At 33.6% G+C, this 14189-nt stretch overlaps 1 protein-coding gene across 6 annotated transcripts in view; it reads left to right on the top strand.

Moving 5' to 3' along the window:
• The window catches only part of LOC124423129 (inactive dipeptidyl peptidase 10), an 81482-nt gene that overhangs the window by 55824 nt on the left and 11469 nt on the right, over positions 1-14189 (top strand). For 4 of the 6 annotated variants that reach the window (XM_046960555.1, XM_046960554.1, XM_046960556.1 and 1 more), the window contains one exon: positions 5679-5950. In XM_046960555.1, coding sequence (XP_046816511.1) covers positions 5849-5950 — 102 coding nt within the window. In that variant the 5' untranslated portion in view covers positions 5679-5848. Of the gene's footprint in view, positions 1-5678; positions 5951-10262; positions 10744-14189 lie in introns of those variants that run through there. The other 2 variants (XM_046960557.1, XM_046960558.1) reach the window with 2 other exon arrangements.

The raw sequence follows: 14189 nt of genomic DNA, 5'->3' as shown, positions 1-14189 counted from the left end.
ATGGAAATACTGTTTAAATATATATTCTCGATGTTTAGGAGGATTCCTTTTTCTAAAAAATATGTATCCTCTTTATGTTAGATAATTTAAAAATTTTACGAATATACATGAATACGTATACATGAAGGAATTTTTATATACACGTGATACAAATATCGATACGATCGAAGACTGGTTATCCTGTTTGTATCTTCTAGTCAACGATAGAATACGCAATATCGTTTATTTACACTCGATTTATTCCGGAGTAGTATGTAAACATCAAGCGTTTCTTCTGTATACGCATTATAACTAAGCAAAAATTTAACAGGTTTAGTATAACGTCAGCTATTTTTCTCTTTTTTCTATTATCAAAATCTATTATCGTAAGTAATATTTAAAATATTTTTATTTCTTTCGATTTATATACTTATCGACTATGAAGGAAAAATCGAGAAAAAATGTCAATAAAGTAATATCGAATAGATTTTGTTGAAAGTTTGGAAACGAAACAACGTTTTGTTGAAAATCGAAATAGAAACGTAGGTGAAATAAAAGAAAAAAAAAAAAAGAAAACAAAACAAAACAAAATAAGAAGGATCGATTGTAAATCGATTTATATTAGAAACGAAGCAATCTCTTAGCTATGAGATTAAGAACGGTACAGTAGTAAGCGCTCTTTTAACGAGGTACTCATTGACGGATCAAAGACTTTTCACATTTCAGCGAGGCTCAGCATCCTCGAGTACCATTTCGATGCTTAGACAAAGGAGCAAGCTCGATAAGAGGGAATACAAGTACGAACGAAGGAATTCATCAAGAAACGCGTTCTCGTCTTGTATCGATTTTTGAGGTACTCCATATATACATATACACATACACACACATGTCTTTCTCTATGTCTTTCACATCTCTTCTTATCCTCGTTGAACGAAGGTGCGCTATCTGTCGTTTCCCTGAGAAGTATCATTCTTCTTTACCACCTTGTACGACCTATAAGTCGATAATAAGCTTAGAGCACCATTTGAAGCAGGTGCATGCTAATGTGGAAATATATAGAGTATTAAAAAGAGATCTCAGAACTACAAAGATATAAATGGAAAAATTAACTTTCACGGAATTATAAGTATTATAATTTTGAGTTTTGATAATATCAGCGACTTATTTCTGTGCTATGCAACGTTCAAGTATAGAATTATTACTCTTTTATCTTATCATGCTTTTATTTTTAATATTTACAAAATGGTATCTTTCATGAAAATGTTTTTCCTTGTTTATTATTATTATAAGTTTTATTATTATACATCCTACACATTTTTGTAAATCGAAAAAAGATCTTTTTAAGGATACCTATGTATTCTCTCAAACATTTTTGGTATTGTCTATACAAACTTTTAATAATTATCGTTATAAATATTGCGTATCATCATTGATAGATAGATAAACAAAAGTTTTCAAATATAATCATTTAAAATGATCCAAAAGATTTAAAACGAGAGATTAAAGAGGATTAATCAATTCCATATCTAATCAACCCTGCTCTATCTATTTTTAAATGATAGTCTGATTCAAATGTTGTCTTAAAATGATTACAAAATATGATGACATATAATCGTGTGCGAAATATATTTGAAAAACATTGGGAGAACGAATTTATTATAAATCATAATACATGTATATACATATATATATACATGTATATGCATATGCATTGATTTTTTTACAATCCGAGCGAAACAAGCTTGTTCTGATGTATCACAACATATTTTCTTTCTTTTCTTTTTTCTTTCAGTTTAACTCTCCAAATTTTTCATTTCATATAAAACATAAGAAGAATATAATATAAATTTCATCAATCCATCATTCAATGATTTTATCAGCCAAGAGCATTCATCTTTCTTCGTTGATATAGTATAGAGAAAAGAAAATCGAGGTCAATAAAATCGTCGATTATTCTACACAACAGTCATTAACCGAACTTTTCTACTCTTTTACTAAAACTGACTCGTTATAATGATTATCGAAATAATCACTCATGCAAGTAATTACTTTCTTTCCTTTTTCCTCAATGAAATAACTCATTGAAATTTTCAATATATTATGGATATACAAAATAAAAAGAATAGAGTGGAATGAAAGATATGACAATAAAAGGGAAAAGAAAGAAAGAAAGACAAAAAAAAACAAACAAACAAACAAACTACGATATTATTTCTATTTTAATGAAACTTTGTTTGTCCTTTTAACCGTATACTCGTCATAAACAGTTAACATTTTAACAATGGATATCCATGAGAGATATCCCTCTTTGTGTTTTCGTTCATAGATACTCAACAAACTCAAAGGAGTAATCCACGTAGATGTTCTGTTCATGGCTGACTGTGGCCGATGAATGAAATCCAAGGTAGTCGACCTTATTTTGCGTCAGCCTCTCAACCCCTTCCTATCGTTCTTTAGCTATCCTCCCTTGCTCCATTCTCTCCCCCTAGCACCAACAACCTCTTTTCCTCCCCTCTTTCCTTCGATTACTCCCCACTCCTTCTCGTTCTCCTCTTTCTCCACTAGTCCACATCCCTCACGGTGACTGTTCCCACACGGTCTACCGCACTGCTGACGTAACGCGCCCCTTTGACGTCACGAGCGAGGCGAACGTACCACCACCTTCGTTGTCGTTGAGGATAACGTCCTACCTCATATCCATCCATCGTTTTTTTATCTTCGATATATTCGCGAATAAATTCTCTTTTTTACTTTCCAAGCATCGATATCATTTACTTTTATAATTCCTCAGTTTATTTTTCATATTGATTAAGGAGAAATTCGAACGAGTTGATTTAAGTCAGATATTCAAAATATTGATCATCAACCGGACGAGTATATCGAGATCATATGACGGATTCTTTTCTCGATTAATTTTACGAATACGTTAAAATATTGAACGTAATAAAAATAGTACAAATTTTTCTACACGAAAGCTAATTGAAATATGTGTAAATGATACACGAACAACCCCTTTCGAAGAATTTTATTGAAATCTCTTTGAACGTTATATAAAAAAAAATATATATATATATATATATATATATATACATTTTTTTTTATTAACGAAATGACGGGAAAAATAATTTTACGAAATATTTTACTTATCATCTTTGTGTTTTTGCATCGCTACATAAATACAAAACGTCATATTTCCTCTCTCTTTCTCTCTCTTTCACGCGCACACACATGCGCGCACATACACTCGTAGAAAAAAAAAAGAATACTAGAGAGTGATGCAATTGCAAAAAATGTTGGCAAATTTGTTCATATAATGTACACGACAACGGGCACTGGGCAGGATCGAAAATTTTAGTGACATTTCCATATATATTTGAAATCCTAAAATATATCAAAATGAAGTTTGAATTAAACGATCTTACAAAAAATAATTTTTTTCTAATAATATCTATACAATATATTGTTTTTTTTTTTTTTACCGTTTTATAATTTATTTTTTCGAAACAAATTCAAAGAAGGTTACAATAAATAACTTCAGCTCCACTGCTGGATTAGTTGGACTTGTAAGCGGGATTTGTGCTAATATTGTACTTGGATATATGAAATCTCTGGCTAACCATTCCTCATTACGTTTAAGGAATTTAATCTCTGTATAGCGAGATTGGTTTTCTGCTTTAATTTTGAAAGAAATTTCTTTAAACTTGTTTTTAATGCGGATAAACTTCCTGGAGAAGTATTGATTCTTATTTTTTGATATAAAGATAAATAATCCTTTTTTGGACGAATTTCTTGGTGTTTGCGAAAAGCCTGTATTACCGTCAAGTAACTATTATATGAAGAAAGAAAACCGCAAAATGGCGTTTCTTGCTAAAACTAAAACGTTTCAATATGCGAAATGAAATATAATATAAATGAAGAAAAGAGAAAATTTTCAATATAAACTTGATTGATAAAGTGAACACACATACATAGTCAAACAGACATTTAATATAAATTATAGACAAAACAAAATTTAAATTGAATAAAATGAAAGAAAAACTAGAGATAGACTTCAAATTCAATTATTTAAAAAGTGCTTCAAAAAATGTCTTATTGTACAGTTTCTGATAGTATTGTTTTAATTGATTGCAGGTAGATAATAAAGAACAAAGACGTAGGATTATCTGTAGCTTAACATAATCATCTCATGTTTCTGATTGTTAGTATCTCACAGAGTGAATAATAGATGGGAACGCACATATGTACGTGCTATTTCGTACGTGACGCTGGTAGGTTCAAACGATAATAATTTCGAAAGTGGGACGAAGTTCGTAGTGATTTTTACATAATTATGTAAAGAAGTTCAGTTGTGCCACGTTTGGCTCGTAAAAGTATATCGATCTTATGTTCAAGGTAGAATCTTTTATATGCAGGGCAATAAGCATTTTCGCTCATGCGAAAATGGCAACTACTTGTTCAATGACGAGGATGACTTGAGGACGATAAAAGAAAAAGAAACTTTAAATAATTCGAACTAATCGGATTTGCTTTTTATTAAAAATCATGCGTTTTTTAGTACAATTTGTTCATTCTCTTTTGACGTTTCATAAATCCATCCGAATTCGAAATTTATTGCTGTCGATGTTGGACTCGTTCACGATCACTTACCACGAACATCTACGTGTAATAATTTCTTCATACGTTTCACGAATAAAAATGAAATAGAAAAATCTCCGCAACAAATTTTTATTCTCACGCAAGTCATTTCTATAAAATTTATCGTATAACCAAATACGATGCTGAAATAAAGAAAAAAAAAAAAAAAAAAAGAAAAAAAAAAGAAATAATCAATAAATTGCATTAACTCAAAATCACACTCGAATGAATTGCAAGAACGATAGAGCTAGAATAAAATTCCCAGAATGAAATCGAATAAATGTTTGTTCCGTAACATTGATTAAAAAGAAATAACTTCAAAATTGATCGATAAAGGAGAATAAAGAAATGCGAGGGAAATGAAATGTTTCGTAACTGAAACTGTGAGAAATGAGTATTCGTTTGCTATTACTTTCGAATACTGATATTTAATTTAGAGGCCGACTTCAATGAAGTTTTGCTCGTTCATTATTATCCTTCGACTTTCCTTCCATTCTTCGTATCATCTTCCTTTTTGGAAATCTACCGTTCGTCTAATCGAAACTAGACGTTTATACTCTTTCACCAAATTCCAAAATACTATTTCCAATTATAATTGGAAAACTGAATACTTTCAATCATTCAATTTGACTTCAAATACAAACTATTGAGACGTTAATTAATTAATCATTCTGCTATTCTTCAGTGATTCCATTCAGATATCATCTTTCTATACGATTATAAAAATATTTAATACTTCTTATTGACAATGATTTTATCTCAATTTAACTGAAAGATAGATACCATAGATATATAAAATTATATGTAACACTCATAGGTAATATTAATCGTAATATTTCGGACAGATCATTCCAAGTAAATGAAATGATAAATAAATAAATAAGTAGAAAAAAAAAAGGTAATTAAACGGAGGAAATAAATTCGAATAAAAAGAAGATGAAGAAAATTCTTCATTTACCGATCGATCAGGTAAAAATATAAAATGTTCGATTTCTTGAAAAGGGGGAAAAAGGATTATTGACAGATTATTGACAGGGAATTTTTTTTCTTTTATTCTTGTACAGGTGAAAAGCTGTGGATTGTCGTGGTAGACTCTCGGCCCCAGGAGTGGCCCGGGGGTGGTTACCCTGGGGACCTCGTCGGGGAAAAGATTGGACTGGAAGGAGGAAGTGGTTGAGGAAGCAAAAAAAGAAGAAGGAGAAGAAGAAAACGAGGAGTGGAGGAGGAGAGCGCTATGAACGCCAGCGTCAACATCGAGAGGAACTCCTGGCGGCTGCCTCCCGACGAGACCGTCCAGGTCGCTGATCCCCGATCGAAGTCAGCTCAGGTAAAAGAGGTAAATCGCTCCAGCAGTCCGCCGAGTGGTATCCCTTCGTTCGTCTCTCTACAAATGAAAATTCTCGAGGCCGGAATTTAGAAAAGTGATGCCTGCATACGAGTATATGTATATGTGTACATAGATACTGTACATATATGTGTATATCAGGTCTTAGAAAAGCATGCCAGTGATCGTCTTTACTTCGATACATGTCTTACCCTACTTTGAAACTTACGTGATCACACAATCGGTTACGATCTTTTATAGTACGATAACATTATATATATATACATACATATATATATATCAAACACAACACTTAACTCGTCGTCTTGAAACGTTACGAATGTAATGACGTTAAAGGTTGTTAGGTCTTATCAAAAGTTAACAGAAATGCATGTTAAAATGATGTACTTACCTACATACATATTTACTTAGTTTTTGATGTTGCATCATGAAGCACGAGTAAACATAATTCCGTATCACAAACAGAAAGGTTACAAAATTTTACTGTATTAGCATAGTTTAATCATAACTCGATATTCGTCGAAATTATTCAACATCTTTTAATTTATCGACGAACAATCAACAAAGCCGATTAATAGTTAAAAGCTGCGCTATATTGTAACGTTTTAAAATCCTAGTTAATTATCGTTTTATCCTTGTAAAAGTAGAAATTTCTCGTAACGTTAAACACAATCGAGAAACACGATCTAATCAAAGATCTCTAGTTAATAGATATCTGTGTGTTTGTGCTGCACACGCGTTTATGCTCTTGATACTTCATTACGTAACCTTGATTCTGTTTAATAAGGATAGGCCTTTTAATTCTAACTTTATGAGATACTTTCATTGCCTCGACAAAGTACCGTTGAAATTTTTCATTCGAGTACTTTATATTTTCCTACGATTTGATTTTTTACGTTTCAATTTAATTTGACGGTATATAACGATTTATTTAAATAATAAATAGACATTCAAAAAATTGTAATCATTTTCGTAAGTAAACTCACGCATTACGTAGTAATCAACAAGTAAAGTGTAATAAAAGATTACGAGTTTTGTGAATAGAAAATAATAAACAAGTTTTTTTTTTTAACTCTTTGAACAAAGGATTATCGTAATAAATTACTATTTAATTAATTTTCATAAGTTATAGAATTAAAAACGAAATTTTTATCTTGTTCGTGTTTAACAAACAAATGAACAAAAAGTTACTACGAGAAAAAAAAATAATTATAACAGATGTAAATTTACGGTAATGCTATTTTGGCGCAAAATTCAAAAGGTACATAGGACGTACGTAGAGCATCAAACTGACATACTATTCAAAGGATTAAATAAGCGAGAAGAGTGAACGTAACTGGAACACTTAACATTCGTATAATAATAGCGTTTAACAGGGACAAATTACGTTTCTGTGAACTATAAAAGCTACTGTAATTGTCCCTATTAATCGTATAATTAATAAGACAAGAATATTCATTAAGCTCGATCAAAGTTTCGATTATATAAAATTCCTTATCTCATGCGATAGAGACCAAATATGTAATTAATAATCTTCGTGAATATGCAAATTATATTCATTATTCTCAATAAACAGAATGAATATTTTTTTGTAAAATCATCCATTAGAATGATTTAATATGTTAATTATACAAGAGCAACAAGCACTTTCAACTTTTCTTGGAACATTAATATACGTGACTTACGTCTCTTTTGGATTCTCATAGCTTAAATATGTTCACGTGATCTTAGATGCTCTTCATCACATACCTCAAGCAATAACTTCGCATGCAGTTTAACGCTCCTGTAATAATATATTACAAACAAACTATACCGTTTTCGAAAAAAAAAAAAAAAAGTATGTTTACAATGTGCAAATCGTAAATTTGGTATCAGTTTAATTAGATACGTCTACGTGACGTTTAACTATCAACTTCTTCGAGAAACAGAACGCTCGAATAGATGATCCTAAAATATATAATTACGTATAGTCAATTTATTGATCTAAAGTCAGTTAAATTACGATTTTTCTTCGTAAATGAGAATTCTAAATAATCAATCGAAACTTCCTATGCTATTGTTATAATTCGAGCATTTTATCGAACATTGAAAGATAGAAGACAAAAGGGAATCGATTGAAAGATATCCTTTCGGATTGAATAGAAACCTTGGAGATTGGTAAGTGAAAGGGTAAATGGAAGGGACAGAAAAATCGTGCTAATTACACCGATGTTGTATAGATACGTATATGTGTGTGTATACGCGTACATACACACAGACTTATGTACCTATACAATATATATACATATATGTGTTTAAGTATATATACAAACACAAACGATCGTCGAGGGAGTACAATTCATTATGCACGAAGCTTTTTCTTTCCTCTTTAGCCTTTCTCTCCGTCTCTTTCTTTCTCTCTGTCCTCGCCTCTTACAGAAATTCTCCTCTTTGCCCTCTTGAGAATTCGCTCTGAAGGAAAGCTTTCGTGCAGATAACCGATAGTGCCGAGACTAAATGCACTGTCACGATCTCACTGTTAAGGTCCCTATGCGGCTTGACAGCTCGAGTTGTATCCTGCAGAGTTTCGAAGGACGAAACCGTCCAGAGCCAGTGCTTATATCAAGTACGCTGTTTTGCATAAACCGATTCAGTGTTCACCCGAATAATCGACTGATGGGAAAGAAAATGAAAGAGAAAGAGAGGGTAAAGTTAAAGGGAGAGAAAGAGAGAGAGGGAGAGAGAGAAATCTCTCACGATTGGAATTTACCAAGGCCTTCTTCGTCCTTGATTACCTTGCGTCCACTCAAGTAGAATATCTCGTTTCGTTCTAATGCGTTCTGCATACGAAGATAATTACGTTTAGCCCTCCATTAATTTCGTTCATTTAATTATGAGTAAAGGAAGATGTACATACATAAAAGCAACGCGTTGTTTCTGGTTGAAAACATTTAGCTTTTCCTTAACAAAGGGATCAGTGAAACGAGGAAATTGAGATAGATCTATTACTACACTCGTCAAAATAAGACACGGTAAAACAATTTACAGAGAAACATAGAGAGAAAGAAAGAGAGAGAGAGAGAGACGGAGAAAGAGAGAAATATGATAGTGTGGGATGATGAAAACTTCTTCGTTGAAATGGCGAGAAACTCTTGTTCTCCTGGATAGCATACACTACCGTGAAATAACTTAATTATCGGCCTTGCCTGACGCTATGAGTGTTAGGATTCCTGTAGTAGGAGGAGCAGTAGAGTATATCGAGTGAGTGAAAAGGAGATGGAGAAAAAGAGAGAGAGAGAGAGAGAGATCGTATATGTATCACCCCTTTGACTTTCGTGAACAACCGATGGAAAACCCTTACACGTTCGAGAAAACCACCACGACCAAACTGACAACGGATTTCAACCAACCATTGTATCACCGTCCAGCAGTCTCTGCATATTACCTGGACGACTTTCAACATACTGGTTTCCCGACTCTCACTGCATTGACGAGTCGACTTGATTTAAATATTAATGAGCGTTCGTTTCGACAGAAGTTGCCTTTGAACATGTCTGTCGACACCCGATTATCATCGTTTCTCACCGTCAATAGGATTCGACTAGTTCAATGATAAATGCGACCTAGATAACGTATATATGATTATTCCATTTCTTTTTTTCTATGGTCGATAAAATCGATGAAAGAACTAACAGTCTTCTAAGAAAGTACTAACGGTCTTCATTCTTTGAGAGAGAAAAAAGTAATATCTATGTAAAAAAAACGCACGTACACATACACAAATATGTATATATATATATAATACATTTTTTTTTTTTTTTTTTTATAGAGAAATATTCTAGTAAATGAACATCATATCGTTCGTAAAAAAACTTTCTGTAATGTCAGACGATAAATTTTATTTATCACTCACGCGATCTATCAGCGCGAGGAAAATCAATTTTCTTCATTTTTCGAGAAATATATCCAGCTATATATACAATGAAAAAAAAAAAAAGAAAAAAAAAAGAGGAGAAGAATTCCTTTCACAAACGGAGAGACATGGAGCTTGGTTGATCTACTTTAAGTATATACTCTGGTGGCTATAAGCAGTTGACGAGCCATCGATGAAGCTTTCTGAGCTCGATTATCGGCCCTTTTGCACGAACGATCCCGTGACATTTCGAAGGGGTTATATGTCGCAAAAGGGATACGTATATAAGTAAAAGAGAGAGAGAGAGAGAGAGAGAGAGAGAGAGAAGTTAGACTGTTCAACCCCTTTGATTCTCCTTCTTCCTTTTTCTATCTAACAAGAACAGTAGCAACAGCAGCTTAGTGAGAGGAAGATAGTATGAGAAAGAAAAAGAGGAAGGGGTATTTTCACTCTGTAGATCTCCTCCTCGATGAACTGAGGTGATACCCGTTAGTCTGGCATTGTCTGGCCTAGAGAACGCTCCTACCTGCCAACGAGAAGTTTCTTTCTTTTACTCGCTCGCTCATTCGCTCGCTCACTCCCACAAACCGAGTAACTTCTCTAAGTCTCGCGTTATGAATTTGAGCTTTCTATTGTGCATACATTTTGTGAACCGATGGTGAACGGTTTCGACTTTCGCTCTATGATTTTCTATTGTTCGATTAAATAAATTCGAATTTTGAGTGAAAGAAAAATAAGAAAGAAGGAGAGAGGAGGAGAAAGGAAAAAAGAAAGGGAAAAGAGAAGGAGAAAAAAAAAAAGAAGATGGGCGAGAAAAGGCAGTGGCTTTGACATTAGCATTCAACATCCGAAGATTTTATTCTCAACGGGATATATCTGAAAGATGTCAGAGGTGAGTTTTCGATTCTCTGAGCTTCTCGATAGATAGATCGATCGATAGAGAAAAGTAATAAAGTCGCTTTAGGACGTTTAAACTTTTCGAAATCCCATTTCTCGGGTTGAATTGAAGTAGAAATCGTCTTTCGATCTTTCTTACCGATCTTCTACCTTTTACGATTACTAGGGATCTTCGATGAAAGAGGGATAGAGATAAATAGACAGACATAATTGCACACGATTCGCATAATCTTCGTATCAGTGAGAGAGAGGGCTTTCGCATTTTAGAAACGATCGATGAACGTTTATCGAGCGGAAAAGTATTAAGAGCTTAACTATCCTAACTAATTTAAGGAGAAAAAATAATCGTAAATTTTAACTCGATTTTATATGCTATGTGAATTCGCATTGAAGGGTAGAACTTTCAGAGAGAGAGAGAGAGAGAGAGAGAGAGAGAGAGAGAGAAACAGCCGGAAAAAGAGAGAGAAAGGGAAAGAGAAATAGGGAGACAGATAGACAGACAAAAAGCGAGGGAAAGAAAGTATGTAAATTACATAAGGGTGCTGTATGTCGCAAAGACGTCACACACAATCGATTTTACCGTTCGTTGAAAATTATAGCGTGACACGTGTACCAGTAATTAAATCGATCGATGACGACCTGGAACCCCCACTCCTCACTGTTTCCACGTTTTTATTTGCCTTTTCGAACAAATCGATGGATTTTTTGATCCTTAACGAAATCCTTATTATCATAAACAAAATGAAAAGAAATATATATCGAAATTATTTTCACGAGCTATGAAAAAATCCAGAGATAATGATGAAGCTTTTGGAAAACTTAACGTGACGGACTGAAACGTAAATTCCGCAATTTTTTGATTGTGATTCATTCCTCTTTACCGTAAACAAAAAAGTAAATAAGAAATATATCGAATGAAATTATTTTTACGAGTTACGAAAGCTTAGTAATTTTTTGTAAACTTGCCAAACGAGACGATAAATCGATATTTCTTGACTCGGCCGGTGTTTATTGAGCCAATAAACGTTATGTTATCACACAAAGCTTTTCCAGGACTTCTTCCCTTTTCTTTCTCACGGTTGAATTCGAAAGAAAGGAAAAATAAAGGTGGTCTCCCGGTTCTTTGGTTCAAGCTTATCATCTTGCTCTGCTCCACCTTTTCTTTCGGATTTCACACTCGTTGGATTAACGTCACTTTCGTCGATGGGGCGGGGGGGGGGGTCTTGCGAAGAAAAAAAAGGAGAAAAAGCAAAGAAAAAGAAAAAAAGATGAAAATAACGAAAAAAAATGAGCTTCGAATTCGATGCCGTGGACGAAAAAAAAAGCGTGAACGAAAAACTGTGCCATGTAGAATTATCGGTACAACGCTTTCCTGAACTAAAGCAGTACGTCGTATATTAAAAATAGAACCCTTCTATTAAGCGAAACGAACGAGAAAGAGGAAAAGAGAGAAAGAGAGAGAGAGAGAGAGAGAGAGAGAAAGAGACCTGATTTCGTTGCACTTGGCACAGACGCATTTCCGCAAGGAAATCACGTTCGATATATCTCATGTCTTTACATTTAAGAGGCACATACTGAAGAGAGACAAAGAAGATCAAAGCTTTCTATTAACGATAAACGAAATTCTATCGAAGGAATTCACATAATATATTGAGCATTCTAATTTCATGCGCCCTAATACGCATTGATAATCTCGCACAGCTGCTCCATACAACGATCTCATTGCAAATATTGGAGAAACTCTGACAATGGCGAATTCCAACTTTGAGAGAAAGAGAGAGAGAGAGAGAGAGAGAGAGAGAGCTGGTTCGCAAGGGTGGTCCGTAATGGTCAAGGATGATTCAGTGATGTGTTTCGATTGAAGAGAGACAGTGAAAACGAACGTTTCTATATCGTCCGTTTTCAACTCTATTCTAAATTGTAGAAGGATAAGCGTGTTATCCGTATAAATGCGTTAATAGTACACTAAACGTTTTCGATGTACGCCGCATTTTGCGGTAGTAACACCCTACCGACTACTTGTGTGATCTCACGTACGATTTAACGTTACGCTTAACACCAAAAATAGTTTCGTGACGTCGTTTAATGTTAGTCGTCGTAATACTCTATCGACGGAACGCGTTTGTTTTGTATCGCTTACATCGAAAAATTTTACTTTTTTTTTCAAAGAATTCGAATAATTTATTATCGAACTAGCTTATATTTTTATATTAAGTATTTACGATCGTAAATATTTAATTTATTTTTCGGAGAAAAATATATTTTTTTTTGTTTTTTTTTTTTTTTCATATCAAAGATTAATTTACTTCGTATAATGACATCGGAATTATTTATTCCGAAGAATAAAGATAATAGAAAGCATTATTTTTTATGTTTATATTAAATAAAAACAATCGTTAGAGTGAATATTTTCTAAACAAAAAATTATTATCCAACGTAAATTCTCCTATTATTCGTCGCAAATTATTTCTTAATCTTCCCAAAAAAAAAAAAAAAAAAAACATATATACACGCACATATAAACATACACACACACACACACATACACATGCATGCATGTACGATAAAAGAACCAAAGAAAAGAGAGGGGAGGGGCTTTGGGGTGGATACGAGTAGCAACCACGGTACGGCCGGATTAAAAATAGCAGCCATCGATTTTATCCGTACAAACCTAAATGGATCGTCTGAAACGCATTGTCGCATTCCTTTCACTCTTTTTCCCTATGACTGCCTCTCGTTCCGGCATTTACGAGGCGCCACAATGGAATACCTAAAAGCTGTTATGTCGCGTCTCGATGCCACCGAGGCAGATATTTCCTCTCTCGGTGTAGTACCACCATACTGGAAACTCTATATCCACCATCTCTCTTTCTTTATCTATTTCTCTCTTTACTATTTTCTTCCTCTCTTATTTCCTTTTTTTCTTTCCTTCTTTTACATGCACGCGTTTACATGTACGGAGAAAAGATGTCCAATGCTTGCATTTTCCTACTTAAAGCTCAAAATATAGAATGGAGAATAGAAAAGTGAAAGAAAAAGATAGCTACGATCGATCGGTCAGAATATGAGAGAGAGAAAATGTGGGGAGGGGGAAGAAAAGAGGAAAGGAGATAGACGATTATTTATCACGATAAACAAGTCGTTCGAAAACGATTACTATGCACCTGATGTCAGCCAATCGATGCTTGAAGTCGATCGTTTATTAATTTCTACCAGAGCTGCTCATTATCCAGCATCTTCAATCACGATCGAAATAAATTCACCAAGTTCTCAAGATACTACATCGATTAATCATTTTTTTTCATTATGAATCAACGGGTAGTAATAATATTTTTGTAAGGTGAATGAGATCGGAAGAATAGATATTAGTTGATTTATGATGAAAAAATATCTAATTTAGCTTACGACGTTTATAAAAACGAAGGATATTGATAGAGAAAA

This window comes from Vespa crabro, chromosome 3 (assembly GCF_910589235.1).
Source record: "Vespa crabro chromosome 3, iyVesCrab1.2, whole genome shotgun sequence".
In the NCBI taxonomy this organism is placed as follows: Eukaryota; Metazoa; Arthropoda; class Insecta; order Hymenoptera; family Vespidae; genus Vespa; species Vespa crabro.
The sequence above is the reverse complement of the archived record's forward strand: the minus strand, read 5'-3'. Positions and strand labels throughout refer to the sequence as shown.